The 15,319-nt window shown below is 37.8% G+C and overlaps 1 protein-coding gene across 8 annotated transcripts in view; it reads left to right on the top strand.

Moving 5' to 3' along the window:
• The window catches only part of TENM1 (teneurin transmembrane protein 1), a 796,581-nt gene that overhangs the window by 556,235 nt on the left and 225,027 nt on the right, over window positions 1-15,319 (top strand). For all 8 annotated transcript variants that reach the window (XM_038164627.1, XM_038164626.1, XM_038164635.1 and 5 more), the window contains one exon: window positions 2,711-2,989. In XM_038164627.1, the coding sequence (XP_038020555.1) occupies window positions 2,773-2,989 (217 nt within the window). In that variant the 5' untranslated portion in view covers window positions 2,711-2,772. The remainder of the gene's footprint in view (window positions 1-2,710; window positions 2,990-15,319) is intronic.

Below are 15,319 nucleotides of genomic sequence, written 5' to 3'. Positions count from 1 at the left end.
CAGCACAGTGAAAGTACCACAGTGAAAGAGAATACATGAAATATGTAATTAATATTAATTGCTTACATTAAATTATTTCATCTGTATGCTGCCTTGGTTAACATCATTAACTACATTCCTGCTACAAGCAGTCCTCACAAACTAAAGACTTTGGTTGTTAAACCGTGTTTTAAAAGAATACAAATAAATCTTCCTTAAGAGTTGTTTACTGCAACTAAAGTTTTATGGGTTTCAAAAAAATTACTTTAAACCTCCCACAAAATAGATGCACAGCATCTTTTAGGGGGAAATTCTGTGGTTTGGTTTTGTGGGGCTTTTTTGTTTGATTGAGTAATGAGCCAAATTTGTCAGATTGATGGTTTTGCACTTTTGAAAGCAGGATGCAGTGCCTGTGTCCGAGGCTGCTTGCACTTGTTGCCTTCCTGGCAAAATTTATTTCTTCTCTACTGCATCTTCTTAATAGAGGCCCTTAATTTCTCCTTGTTTTCCTCTGGCTTCTGTAGCTTTGTCTCCATTTATTCTGTCAGACAGGATATATTGGAAGGCTTTTTCCTGTCAGTAACCATTTCTACTGAGTCGTCAGTTCATCTTTTAAGCCAACTCTGTGCTTGCAAGTCACGGCCCCTTTGCGTTCTTCTGTCGCTATTAAAGCGACTCACAGAACAAGCACTGAACTTTGCCTATAATAGGCAATCTTGGGAAATAACAGTAAATTATTTAAGCAAATAGCTTTGGAGAAGCAAGTATTACTTAGTAGGAACATTGTACAGAAGCATCTTATCACCAGCTGGGTACAGTGTAGTCAACCCACTGCACAAGTCCCTGTTCAGGGCTGCAGCCCCATGATGCGCTGTCAGCTGGCCTTGCTGTCTGGCAGCTCCTTGGTTCATAGCTTTGACTCTGTCTCTCTCTTGAAGAGCTTTTTATTGACTTAAGTGCTTTCAAGCCCACTTGGAGTAGGAGATATGAGTTGGTTTTTGTTTGGTTTTTTTTTGCTACTGGAGCTCTTATCCAGGTGCCATTAGTTTCTGAAGGGCTGTTCCATGTCAGGTTAAAGGGCCGGACATAACTCCCTGAGGTTTAGTGTTTCAAACAAAGACATTCCTTCAGCCACTTTCCCCAGATAATCTCCTGAAACCTGGAGAAAGCAGAGAAAGCAAGGCACACACTCTACAGTGTTACTTCTGCTGTGAGGTCTGTCTCACTTCTTCCCTCCAAGGGTTCTGAGGGTCTGGTTTTGTTTGTTCTGTTACGATGTTAGAAGCCTTATTCCCCCTTCACATCTTGTGTAGTGTTTTCCACTCTTGCTCAGGAAATTGATCCTTTCAAAAGTGTTGGAAGGACACAGAAGCAGGAGATGGAGTTCTGGAGCACCGTGCAGTACCACCAGGTGTGTCTCAAACATTCAGACAGTTTCAGAAGTTGGCTGTCTCTTTAACTCTCTTGGAAGTGCTTTCTGTGGGGTTTTTATGTTTACCTTTTGTGTGTTTTCACTTTTTCTGTTTTGCTTTTGGAGATTCTGTTTTTATGCTCGCAGCTGGCAGTATGTGGGGTTAAAGTTCTTGTGGCAGATGGGAAATGGGCCGATATCAAACTGAGTATTAAACTTATTTCCATCTACTGCTGACCTTAAAATCATGAAGAAGCTGAGAAATTGCTTTCTAATTAAGCAAAATATCTTTTAATTTCCATGGGGGTATTTTTGTCTTCTAGAAATATTTCTTACAGGCACCTTTTTTTGTTACATTTGTTTTTCTATGTTATTAATATCTGCTAATCTAAAAAGAAAGCAACAAAAACGACCAAACTGAACAGAGTTTGTTTGTGAGCCATGCTGCTGGAAAAGCTGTGCTATAATCCCTGTTATTTCATCCCAGAATTTGTCTTAAATTTGGTCATGGAAACAGCTTAGTGAAGGCAAGGATACAGGACTAGTGCCCCAGTTGCATTTGCAGCTGCAGTGCGCATGATTTTAAGGATATTGGATTTGAGCATCGTGATACAAATACATACATGAAACTCAAGATGCAGTTTGGAAGCTTCCATTGAGGATTTGTATAAGCCCCCATGTGGGCAGAAATCCAAATGGGAGATGGAGAGGAAGAAAAGGGTTGTAGTACAGGGTAGAAGCTTCTTCCTGTTGACATGTCCTCAAAATCTAAAAGCAAAGGGTGTTTTCTGAAGCATCTCATGCTCTTCTGGAGTAACATTGTGGTATACTTTTATTTAAAAAAAAAATTGGTGGTTTTCTAATGTCTGAAGTCTCTTTTTCTTGATTAGATGTAATGTAAGTCGCAGGAGAATACTTAAAAAGAGTGAACTTTCTGCTTTCTAGATTTCTTATTTTAAATGACATAAAATGTAATTTTCACTTAAGATGAATATGCGTCCCTGTAGAGAAATAGTAACTGTTCCATCTTTGATATCAAATATAAGTTGTCATAATATATTTTATATATAAGATGCAGTTATTGCTTGGTCTTATAGGACAGTGCTTAAGATTTGGTTTTGATTTCTTCCTTCAAGTAGCTGTTATTTTAATTCTACTTTTAAAAGCCCAAACAGTAAAATATTATATGTTCAGTTTCTTTCCTTGATTATAGTGATATTAATGAAATTTAATTGGTTTATATAACTAAAGAATGGACCTTTTTGTCCTAAAAGTATATAGTATGCCTGAAATGAATTATTTTTTGTTGTTTTTTTCTAGGACTGTTTCCTTAAGGCATTCCAGTTGCTTGTTTTCATGACTTTGAGCTTAATTAAGGAGAGATGGAGCAGATGGACTGCAAACCCTACCAGCCACTGTCAAAAGTTAAACATGAGGTGGATCTAACCTACACAAGTTCTTCAGATGAAAGTGAAGATGGTGGAAAGCAAAGGCAATCTTATGACTCAAGAGAAACTCTGAATGAATATAGCCAAGAGCTAAGACTTAACTATAACAGTCATAGCAGAAAAAGAAAAGCCATTGACCAGTCCACGCAAGGTAAATAATTTATTTTATCTACTGATCATGATTATTACTTCCTGATTATGCACTATGAAACAATATCAGGAGTTGAGCAAACATTTTGTTCTCAAAGGCTCATAGTATCGACCCAGGTTGTACCTGGTTTTAATCATACTGTAATATCAGAAATTTAGGTGTTTTTATTTTAATTGAAGATAAAGTGGTTTTTTAGCAGGATGGACTGACTGGTATTCTAGAAATCATCACATGCTAGCTACAGACAAATATTTTCTTTAGTAGGAGTTACTCTTCTTAGTAATGTTGAGTGATTAATTATTTACTGCCTTTGCATTTGTTGGGTGCATTTTGCTATAAAATCAACGTTGAGGCTGCAGGCTATCTCTGCATGTGCTTACAAAGCCTGTGAATTAATTCAGATACAACAATTCTCTTAACATTTCTAATCATATAAATAGAGTAATTTAAAAACTGAAGTTAATTAGTGTATTGTAAGGAAAAAACCCAAGAGTTAGGTTTCTGTTTTAGCCTTTTGCATGATTAGGACAAATATTTGAACAATGATGATAGTTGAACTAAGGTTAGGAAAAGCTTTTCTTTGATTAGAGACAGAAGCTAAAGACTAAGACTAAAGAAATGGAAGGAATGAGCAGAATTTACTGCAGCATTTCCTGACAGACTCTGTAAACCCACGTGCTGCTTTTGTACACAATAAACACAAGAAGGGGTTTATCTGCTGCTTTCAGCTCTGTCCCCAGTCCAGGCAGGATGGTGGGACAGGGAAAATATTTGTAGGAATCAGTGCGTCGGAAGCAATGAGAGTCCTGTCCCCTTAAAGGTAACAGCAGCAGGGTTCTGGGGCCTGCTCTTCAAGAAAGTGGTTAAATTACATTTAAGTGTGGCCAGTACTTCTCAGCTAAAACTTAAGGTATTTATTTAAAAACAAACAAACAAACCCAAAATCCTCAAACAAGCCACATCACACGCACACCCTGCCCCCAAAGCCCTCACTGCTTACTCAGAAAAGCCTTCTTCAATTTTCTGAAGATAAAAGTAATTATATTTTTCTACAAGAAAATGAAAAAAAGGCTTTTTGAAGATGGAAAATTTGTCTTCTCTGTGATGTGTAAATTAATGTGAAACTTGGAACAGCTGCGCTACAAAGCTATTGCAGCATTTTTGTTTTTTACTGCAGACATTCTACTTCAAGTTACACTCATAATACTGGCATTGTCTGAAAGTACCTGTAATTCATGGGAGTAATAATACTTGGTTGCCTCCATCTGTGTGCATATATTCCCTCCAAAGAGTTACAAAACTGCTATTTTTGGGAAGAAAAAGTCATAAACATAGATTTCAACAGAGGATTGTTTAGAAAACAGATTTGTTTGTTGTTTGTGACCTTATTTTGAATGTGCTATGGGAGTTTAATTGACTGAGATACGGCTGTATCGTTGTACCTCTGGATAGTGTAAACATTCTTGTGGATCTGCTTAGAGCAGCTCCCTTGTTGCTTGTACCTGTGGCTGTGGGAGCAAAACCTCAGCATGGACCTGGGTCTGCAGTGCTGTGCTGCTATTGATATTCCTGTCAGTCGCAGCATCACTGCCTTGGGCACGTCTAAAAGGCTGGCAATCACTACTGTAGGCATCAGAAACCAGCCTCTGTGTCATGTTGAATTTATTCTTCCAGAACATTGCCTCTGAAAGCAATCACATTAATAATTTTGGAGAAATAGCCAAATTAGTGTGCATTTCTGTAAGAAGTTGTCAGGCATGAACTTAGCTCAATTATTCAGGAATGACCTGTAAGGAATCAGTTATGTGCATGTGCAGACCAGGAAGTATTTTGCACTCATGTTGTAGGATTATTTTATTGAAGTTATATGCCCCAAGATTTTTCCATTCAAATTAATTTTTATGAGATACTATGTGAATTTTCAGATCTTCTAGTTTTCAAACATTGGTATTTTTCTTTTTGGACCAAAGACAATCTTTTACTGCTTCATACTGCAGGATGAGGCTTGATGTCCACGTTTCTAGAAAAATTACTTAGGCTTCTAAGAGTACTTTACAAATATGCAGGGCAGCTCTTAAATATTTCCTTATGTCTTCCCTGAATTGTGTAGGTCAGTATATTATTATTTAACACTGTGTTATTCACCTCAAAATTTTTTAAAATCATATTAACGTGCATTGATTTGTAAAGATGGAGTTGAACCTGTACTAGAAATCGCAGTTTTCTCTTGTCTTATGTAATGAATTCAGTTTGGAATAACTGATATTGTAATTGCACTGCTGAGTATATCCATTTGGCTTCTCAGGAATTCATCCTGACATCTTTCTAGTCATTTAAATCATGCTTTTTCTCTGCCACAAATTGAACCTGAATATTTGACCTGGCAAGCAGTGCAGATTTGAAATACAAAACTGGTGGTGCTCAAAATTCAAAGAGCAAAAGAGTTTACAAAGCTGAGTGTAAAATTTCAGACTTCAGGCAGATATGATTGCAGTTCTAGTGCTATCAAAGTATTTCCAAAAGGATTCCAGATTTTACAGTGTAGGACCTGGAAGTTACTGGTGGTTCTTGGTAGTTACTCAGTCAACACCAGGAAAAATGTTCAGGTTTGAACTATGAATCTGGATGAATCCATAAAACTGTAAATGGATGTTTTTTTTAAATCCATTCTTTTCAAAAATGCCTCATCAGAATCTTTAACAAGATTTTTCTAGATGTTTGGCACATCTTTGGAACTAGAAAAAAGAAATTTAAAAACCAAAACCCCCACAGTGCACCCTTTTAAAAGGGGACTGTTCTGCACGGAGTGCTGTACTGTGCCAGTGCTGGAGACTTGCATTAAATAATTTACCTATGAAGGCTGCTGAGCCATCAAAGGTTGTATCCCCAATTAGTGCTGTAATGCTCTTCTTTAGTGGCGTAATATCCTTCTCTAGCTGCAGCTGAAATGGTTCCCTGAGAGTGGTGAATTAACAGAGTGCACAGTGAGGATAATGCCCATGAACTTCATCCTGGAAAGGTGTGAGAATAGATGAGAAACCCACGCACAGTAACAGTCCTGCTTGGGGTGATAATGGTGACTGTGAGATGGCATTCCAAGGAGCTCTAATGTTGGAATGTGAGAAGAAATTATGTCAGAATAAAATAATTAGTACAGAGAAACTTTTAACAGGAACAAGTGTAGGGGTGTGAGTACTGATCTAGTGTTGTGAGAAGAATCAGCACTTCAGATGTTTGTGCAAATTCAAAGAATTGGTACTGGCTACTTAAGCAAGATAAATTATATAAATTAGACTGAGCAGTCATCTGAATTTAGGAAATAGCTTCAGAGTAAAATGTGATTTGTTGCAAAAAATACTGCTGTATCTCAGCCATTTCTGTGAAACTTTTTGTTATAAACAGTTTGTCTATTTCATTATTAATGTCAATATTGAGGAATTATTCCTATGAAAAGTTTCAGTAGAAATCTGGGATTATGTAAAATTATAGGTACTATATGTTTGCATATATGGACAATCTGTATTAAATCAGAACTTTATATGACATGAATTTAAAGGAATCATTTCAAGAGTTCATCCTGTAGATTTGAACAGCGCTGTTAGTGTTTTGCAAAACATTTTTTGTGTCAGTTTGAAAGGCCATATCGTGTGATTATATAAATAGCAAACATTGAAAACAGTATCTAAATATAGAATACTTAACTGTGTCAGTATTTTTAACGCCTTACAATTCCTGAAATTGTATCTCAAATGTTACACTTCAGGGATATTAATTGGTTGGTTTTGCAGGTCTGGTGGGAAAATATAAAATAAAAGAAACCCTAAATAAGTTCAGAATTGAACTACTGATCAAGCAGGTTTTTTACATGCTGTTCTTCAGGTTTAGTACTGGTGCCCTTTATATAGAGTCCAGTGCCAGGTGAATTCTGTGTCTGGTGTTACTTGCATCAGAAACTTGCAGTTATCTGACAATTTGAGTTTTACCAAATAACACCACAAACTGTTTAAAGCCCAACTAAATTTTACTGGCCTAACAGCTCAGTGTTAGCAGATACAAAAATATCCTGACAAAGCATCACTGGCTCCTGAGGAATCAGTGCTAAACACATAATGTGCACATCTAAAAATTCATTCTCTTAGTAACTGGAAGGTTTAGAATCCTGCTTGTCTGAAGATATGTAAACCTGCAATATCTCATCCTGGCAAGATCATCTTACGAAGTGAATTCCTGGCAGACCCAATATCATATAGTTTGGAGACATTGGCAAACAGAGTAAATTAATTCTTGGAAGAATTGGTAAACATACTGTTTTGTCCTTGAAGGAGATGGAGTAGAACTGGCAGAAGTTGTCAGAAATGTTGCTCTTCTAGGAAAATCATTGATGGACCTGGCTGTGAGGAGAGAAAGTTCTTAGAGATGCACCATACGTAGATTGCATCTCGAGATTATTTGTGACATGTTTACATAATTAGAACTGTTTCTCCCACAGATTCTCTGTTTCCACCAAAGCAAATATGAAAGGAACTGTACTCTACAAATACTGGCAGTACAGAAAAGCTTTCTGGTTTTTAGGTTAATTATAGATTTGTAAGAAAACACTAGTTTAGAGGAATGAATTCCTGATAGGATAATCATCTGGGATCGAGTCATTGGCATGATAAACTTTATTGATTGTTAACAATATGAGCATATGGCAGTAAATTTCTGGTTAGACAAATGTTCGTTTCCTGGCAAGATAAGTGTATTGAACTGCATTATGGGCAAGGCGAAATGGAGTTATTCCTCACAGGAGAATCCAACAGCAAATAATTTCTGGTAAATCTGTGTGAGAAAATCAGCATTGCTAGTATTGTAGGAAATGACATAGTGCTTCACAAAGAATTGGCCTATTCTGCTTTTAGCCCATTAAAAAAGTAAGGAAACTGTTTTTGTGGACAGAAGCTCCAGATTGGTGACATGATTAATGTTTGCTGAAAAGCACATATAAAATTATCTTCAGGAGCAATAGGTAAACAGATCCAGCTAAATGTTCAAAGTCTTCATCAAACGAACTCCACTGACTTCACAGAGGGTGCTGGGTCACAATGTGAGAAAGCTCTGCAGCCTAAGGCCACTTCTGTCTCATCCTCTCTTTTTCAGCTTTCTGCTGCTGCTGTCCGATTCCCCTTTCTGCCCTCTGATACATCCCAGCAACAGTGAGGATACAGAGGCAACAGAAATGTTTCAGTACTGAAAAGCACTTGTGTTCCCTAGAAGGGAAAAACTACTTCTGAAGTGCAGGAGTAGGAGGTCTGTTTTGCTATGCATTAAAGTTCAGCAATTTTCAGCTTACTAGGAAGGAAGATTTAAACACATGGAACTCTTAATATCATATGACCAGTCAAAACCTGTTTTACTGGTCATCCTAGATATAAATAAAAGGCATGCTGACAAGCAGTGCTAGGAAATTGTCCTGTCAGGAAAATGTCATGGTGGTGTTTTGTCAACTGTGAAGCAGCAAAAGCTTTTTACGTAGTAACCATATTCTACTCTGATCCCAGAATTATGTAAATCTGTTCAGGACAGCAGATCTGCTTTGTGTCTGTACCAGGGCCACAGAGAGTTGAATCTGGGCTCTATGTAGTATGTGCTTTTAGTTACAATTACCTTATTTTTAAATGGTGTGTAAAGGTAAGAAAAGCCTGTGTTAGATTATCCCCTTAATCTGTTATGTATCACCCTCGAATAACAAACTGGCAAATCACAAGTCTGTGGTCCTGGGAGCTCTCTCAGAGGAAACCAATGCCAACAGAGTGATTTTTCATTGTTTTGATAGAGATTTGGAGCACTTATGTGGCTGAATTTAGGAGTCTATGCTCATGGACTTCCACAAAGAGCAATAAGTGAAGGGGAAAATTTTATTGGGGGGCACCCCAAGTCTCTTGTTATTAAGATGCTCCAGTGGTAACCTGGTGGCCAGTGGAACTGGGTGTTAAGAGTTCAGTATTACTCCACCTGCCAGTTACATATTTGGGAGCCATTTACTACTCATATTATAAAGACTATCAAAATAAAATATATTACTTTGGCTGTTTATTGACATGTACACAGCACACGGTGAAATGCATGTTTTTATGCTTGAAGCTGAAAGGGAGATCATTAGTTTTGAGAAGGACAGGAAAAAAGAATGTCAAAAGAAAAAAAAAATGCTCTTAAGAGAGCTACTGCTATTGCAGCCTTTTAGAAGTATGGTGGTTTGCAAGTCTTCAGCTAGGTGTAGTTACTTCTCTTGTTCTCTGTGTTTTCTTTATGTTGACATCCATTGGTTAATGAAGGAAGGAATTTTTTTAACATTTAAGCTGCATCACTTGTTCAGAGCTGTGCCTTGAGCTGCTGTGGAAGGTGTTTGTAGGACAGTGGAATGAAGCATTCTTGGGTAGTATAAGAGGGTGTTATGAACAGGCTGGTTACAAATGAAACCAATTATTTTTGCAAGCACTTTCCTTGAAATTCTGATTTAGTGAAGAAAATTTTCTAAAAAATAGACTTCTGGTAAAATGCTATTACTAGACAGGGTTAGTGTAAAAACAGTTGCGATATTTTGTTTTATCAGGATCTTCTATTTTTTTTTTTTTCCAAATGTCAGATGCTTAGACTTTTAATGTTGGGGGGGGTTTGTTAATTTTTGAAAATCTTCTGAGAACTGAAGTGTGTTATGTACCTGTGTGCTTTAGAGCAGACTTGAAGCATAATGAAGTGATGTCTGTGTAAGGGCACACAGTTTATCCCCTGTACTGTTTCCTGAGAGAGACTCAGCTCAGTAGAGGGTGATTTAAAGGTCCTTCAGATTTCTGGGCTGTGGACTAGCGGAAGGAAGCGACAGCTAATAAGCTCCATCTCCTGTTGCTGTATGTTACACCATCTGCTCTGAGTGTTTATGAGCTTCATGTTGTCCAAAAAAAAATTACATACGAGGCAAAGTAAAAGACTCCACACTCCTAAAGTTTTAGTGCATTGTTTCCTCCTGTATTCCCTTGCACGAATAGGGATTCCTGGTGTGCTGTGCTTTGTTTGGCTGGCTGTGTTGTAATCACGATGGTGTTAGTGTCTCCCGGAGAAAAACAGTGCCATGAGCAGTTCCCTGTGGCTTCCTGGACTGCAGCCTTCTGCTCTGTGGGGAGTATCTGCAAAGTCTAAGGAAAGGAAAAGCAGCACTTAGGTTCGGACCCCCTCCAGATATTCTTTCTTGATTTGCCAAGCAATTGGAAATTTCTCTCCCTGGAATAACTGGGGTGAGAAAACTCTATGTTTGTACCTTCATTTGAAATCTCACAGGGGGAATACTTTTCCTTCCTTCATCAAATCAAAATACATGAGTGAATGGAATGTGCAGACAGTTCTTCCCCCACGAGGCTGAAGTGGGTGCTCCCTTCCTAGATCATGAAGGTGTTACAAAAGCTTGTAACCTGCTGTCACCTCTCCTGTAACGCTGCTTCCAATCCTATCTCAGCTGCCATCATCTCAGTGAAAAAAAAAAGCCTCCTATGATCAAAAATAGTTTCATTCTCTTAAGTAATTCTTCTGATTTGAAAAGTGAATATCCAAGAGAGGGGGAAAAGTGAGAAAAAAAACCTACAGAGAGAGGAAATAAACTAGTGAAGGATCACAGTGCATTTCCAATTCCCTGCTTAAGAAATCTCATCTGGAGAATAAAAAAAGCATTCTCCAAATGTTACATAAGTTTAACAATCCATTTGTCAGTGCACAGATACAAACTATCTGAATTTCCATTCTCTTCTCTGAATCACCAGTTTTCCATGGTGTCAAATGCCAGAAATCATAAAAATAAAAGCCAGAAGGGCAGAGTAGTGCAGGCAGTGTAACAGGAACCAAGGCATTTGTGGAGGACTCATCCATGGAAATGTTTGAGGCCAGGTTGGGTGGGGCCCTGAGCTGCCTGATTTGGTGAGTGCCATCCCAGCCTGTGGCAGGGGGTTGGAGTTGTATGATCTTCAAGGTGCCTTCCAGCCCAAAGCATTCTGTGATTCTATGAGATATGGCAACCTTTACAGTAACCTGTGCCAAATACTGCTGGAATATCTACCGGAGAGGCTTAAACTTTTGAGTCCATGTTTTGGAATTCTGTTTGTCAAAACCTGGAAGTTAATCTGTTAAATGTTCTTGTAATATTAATAGAGCCTCTTCATATAACATTTAAGAATGTCCAAGAAGATGTCAAGAATTAAACTAAGATAGGAGCAAGCATCAAGGCAGAGTGAGGAAGTGGGTGTCAGAGCAGGGGAGCCAGCACATGGCTCTGCCCCTGCCCGCAGTCTGGTTTAATGTTCGTTCTCTTGCTGTGTCTTTCATGCCACTCTCTTTGAAACAAAGAAAAGCTGTCATTTTCTGGAACTAGAAATCTGCTTTGCTTATCTTCATTTGTAGAGCAGATGCTGAAACAAAATAACATTTCTTCCCAGGGTTTCTCATTTATGTATCTGTCAGAAGGTTTTGTACGTCTGAAAATAAAGAACTGTCAAGAAGTAGCTCAGTGAGTCGATGACATTGCTGCATGTCTAGATAAACAGTAAAGTGGGTATACCCTAAACAGTATAGAGCTTGAATTAGTTTTTCTTTTGGTAAAGAGGCTCAAATTATTCTGAACTTAGGTCTTTATGTGAAATAAACTGTGAATGTGATTTAAAATCTAAGGTTCCTGTTTCAAAGTTTCAGTTTTATTGGACACTGTTTAAAATCCTGCTGACTGTCTCTCTGTAGGAAGGGTTTGCAAGTGGATGAAGTATCTTTAACTCAGATGGCTGAAACAACATGGAAGGATTAATGTAATGTTTAACACCAGCAGAACAATTCTTTCACTGCCCCCTACCCCCCAGGCACCAGTTACATAACAAAACATGTGAATACTGAGTAACACTGATATAGTCACTTCCAGCTGTAACCCCAGAAAAAACATAGGAAAGTCATATACCAAAATATAAACAGCTGCTGTGAAAGTCACCAAGAGCTTATTAGGAAGCCAGCAAGTTCAAATTATAATATTAGCACTGTGACTAATCAGATGTAAATAATAAGTTTTGTAAAAAACCTGTGCTTTATTCAGTATTAATGTCCTGGAATTGATGACCTTTGCAAAAGTTTCATATGTAAGAAAGAGCATTAGCAACTGGACTGTATTGTACTCAGAAATTGGCTATTATAGAAATCATTATCTTTCTCTCTCAAAACTGAATACAGTAGTATCTGACAAGCTGGATTCTGTGTTGCCACTGACTTTATCGATGTGAGGTGCTTTGCTCCATGCTTGGATATTGAAATGCCAAGGAAAGCCCAATCCTGTGAGCCAGGAGTGTTCCCTTTGCTTTACAGACCAGGGAGGGCTGTAGAGGAAGCTGTTGTTAGCTCAAGATCAGCATCAGGTTGTGCTGTCCGTGGCCTGTGGAAGTGAGACGAGTCTGTCTTTGAGACTGAAGTGCCAAAAACACCCTTCCTGCACACCTGGGAAGGGAGAGGAATCTGGACCTCCTGCTGTTGGCACTTTTTGAACGCTGAAGTGCAGTGTGATCTGGGTTGATCTCTCCTTGCAAAGGAACTAAATAAAAAAATTAATTATTATATTCAGGTAGAGACAGGAATTATTTTTATAATTTCTCCCCAGTGTCTTCTTTCAGTAATTTCTGTTGGAGTTTTCATATGTGTTGTTATTAGTATTTGTTAGTACTACTCTTATTACTAGACATTTTTGTAGTATTGACAATGGTGTTGACAAGCTCTACCTGCATTACTTTAAGGAGCAATCTTGTACCTTTAGTCCATAAAAATAGCCAAAAAATGTCTTGGGAGATTTCTTTTTTTTTTGTATACATGGAGATGCAGAGTATTAAAGGAGAGGCAGAAATCAGAAGTGTGTGTGCACATGGTTGTGAACTTTGAACAAATTTGGGGTTGTTCTTTGTAATTGGAGTCAATTCCTAATATTTTAAATAGATAAGTATTAGATACATTGACTAATAGTTGCCCCCAGAGGTATTCACCTTTGTTGCTTGCAAAATGTATTAGTAATTTCCTCTTGCTGACGTTCCTTTTCTCATTTTGTACTTGGGAACGGATTATGAAATTCATTTGTCTTTTACACTCTATGAGAGGAAATACAGAATTCATGAAGAGAAGGGCATGGTATGAAAAAAATCCTTGCATTTCAATAGAAAAATGAAAAAAGGGAAATAGCTGCCTGTTCTTACTGGATATATCTTCATTTATGTGAGCATATCTTGCATGATCATCACATCAGTTACTTAGTGTAAGAGTAGCAATGAAAACACAGTTTCCACCTGCATAAACGGCATTCCTCCTCCCACTGTGCCTGTAACCACATAAAGAATATTTTGGTTACTTAAATATATTTAATTTCTCTGCCTGTTATCCAAAATTTTTAAGCCAGTTCTGTATTCAGTAATACTTAATGATTTCTAGTGAAAAAAGTGAAATAAACAAAGTAATAAATTGACTGGAGTATCTGTTTGCATGATGTCATTGAGCACAGCATAGTTTAGTGTCAGGACACCCTGTACTCGTGTCTGTGAGGAAGGACACAGTGTGCCCTGCACCTGCCCAGTTAGCACAGGCAGAACTTCCAGCTTTGTGCTGTTTCTGCAGGTAAAGCCGAAGCTGAACGCAGTAACTTAGATGTCCTTACTCACAAATGCCTTATGCCAGGGTGGTGATCTGATAGGCTGATGACACTTTGCATTGCTTCCCCAACATTTAAACTTACCTTGAGGAATTTTCGCAGATACTTTGGGGTTTTTTATTGATTTTAAAAATTAATTTCCTAATTATTTAATTACTTAATAAATGAATCCATTAAATTTTATAGGTTTGTGGTTTTAGTCCTAGGAGAAACTATCTGACACACAGTTTTGTATTTTGCTGTGGTCTTTGGATTAAGACTTTCTTTTCTGTAGAATTTTGCTGTGAAGATACAGGAGAAAATTGATTTTGTATGTCTGTTTATGTATAAAAGTATGAAAAACCATGTGCCTGTTTTTAATACTAATTCTATATTAAAATAGTCCTTTGCCTTTACTAGTCATACTATTGTAAATCACAAAATAATATTTCTTCTTTACAACAAAGCAGTACAGTACAAATTATGTATTGTGCGTGTGTCAATACATAACCTTGAGTAGTGTTTTGTCAGAAGCGTGTCATTAGTGGCTTTGCAAAGGAAATATTTGTAGTATTTATTTGGTTGGTTTGGTTTGCATATAGATTCTCAAGGGAGTAATTGAGCTGTTGATTCTGGGGATATGATTCATCCTGGTAACAGTGAGAATTATGCCTATAGGTGTGAGTTTAAGCTGATACTGTAGCAGCAATTACTTAAAAGTTTGCAGTTAATTGTTGAATTGTTGGCTATTGATCTGTAGAGTGGTGATGTTCAGGGCTGGATGCTAATGGTTTACTTTTATTGTATGCTTAGGAAACTAATCTGCTTTCAGACAATTAAAAGGAAAAGCCTTACTTACAGAATCATTTGTGCATCTTTATGCCCTAGCTCCTGGATCAGACTATTGAGGATTTTATTGTTTTTAAAGTATCTCTTGGATCCTCCCCACACTTTTCCTTCTTCATTGGAAAGCATTTAAGGACTTTTGGCACACATTTTCTTTGGGGTTTTTTGGGCATTTGGGTTGGCTGGTTGATTGGTTTGTTTTCCCCCAGTCTGATAACATCTATTAAATAAAGAAGGAAGACATTAAAAATTAAGTGTTCTACTTCAGTCCCTTGGTAGTGTCTGTTGTGCTTTTGGGGCAGTTGCCAGGTGTTCAGCTGGCTCAAGGCTTGTGGTACTCACAAAGAAGTTGGCAGAGATTGACTGTACCTTTAGAAATGGTTGCCTCTGAAAAATTTTATTACTCTAAAAAGGGAAGGTGTTCTCTGACAGAGATTTTGGAGTTGTGGAGAAAAGGAAGGGCTGGCATTGGGTAGCTCAATGCTATTTACTGCTTGCAGAAATAACAGTAGTAATGTATTTCCTGGCATAGGGGTGGGCATACATTCAGGAATAAAAAAGCTATTTAGCTAATTTTCAGCTTGTATTTACAAACTATAACAGGGGGTAGCTCTGCCTGCTGCAGGCTGTGTCTCCAGTTCATGAATTCCTGGCACCCATCTGTGTGTCATCCAGCTGCACTAAACCTCAGTACAAAGTGAGCTGTGTCAGCTTTGGCCAGCTTCTGCCTAACATTATCCCAGCTCTCCAGTGAAATATTATTCAGCCTTGAATTCACCCATGTGATGAATATTCATTTCACAGGTAATTATTGTCAT

Source organism: Motacilla alba, chromosome 4A (genome assembly GCF_015832195.1).
Source record: "Motacilla alba alba isolate MOTALB_02 chromosome 4A, Motacilla_alba_V1.0_pri, whole genome shotgun sequence".
In the NCBI taxonomy this organism is placed as follows: Eukaryota; Metazoa; Chordata; class Aves; order Passeriformes; family Motacillidae; genus Motacilla; species Motacilla alba.
The sequence above is the reverse complement of the archived record's forward strand: the minus strand, read 5'-3'. Positions and strand labels throughout refer to the sequence as shown.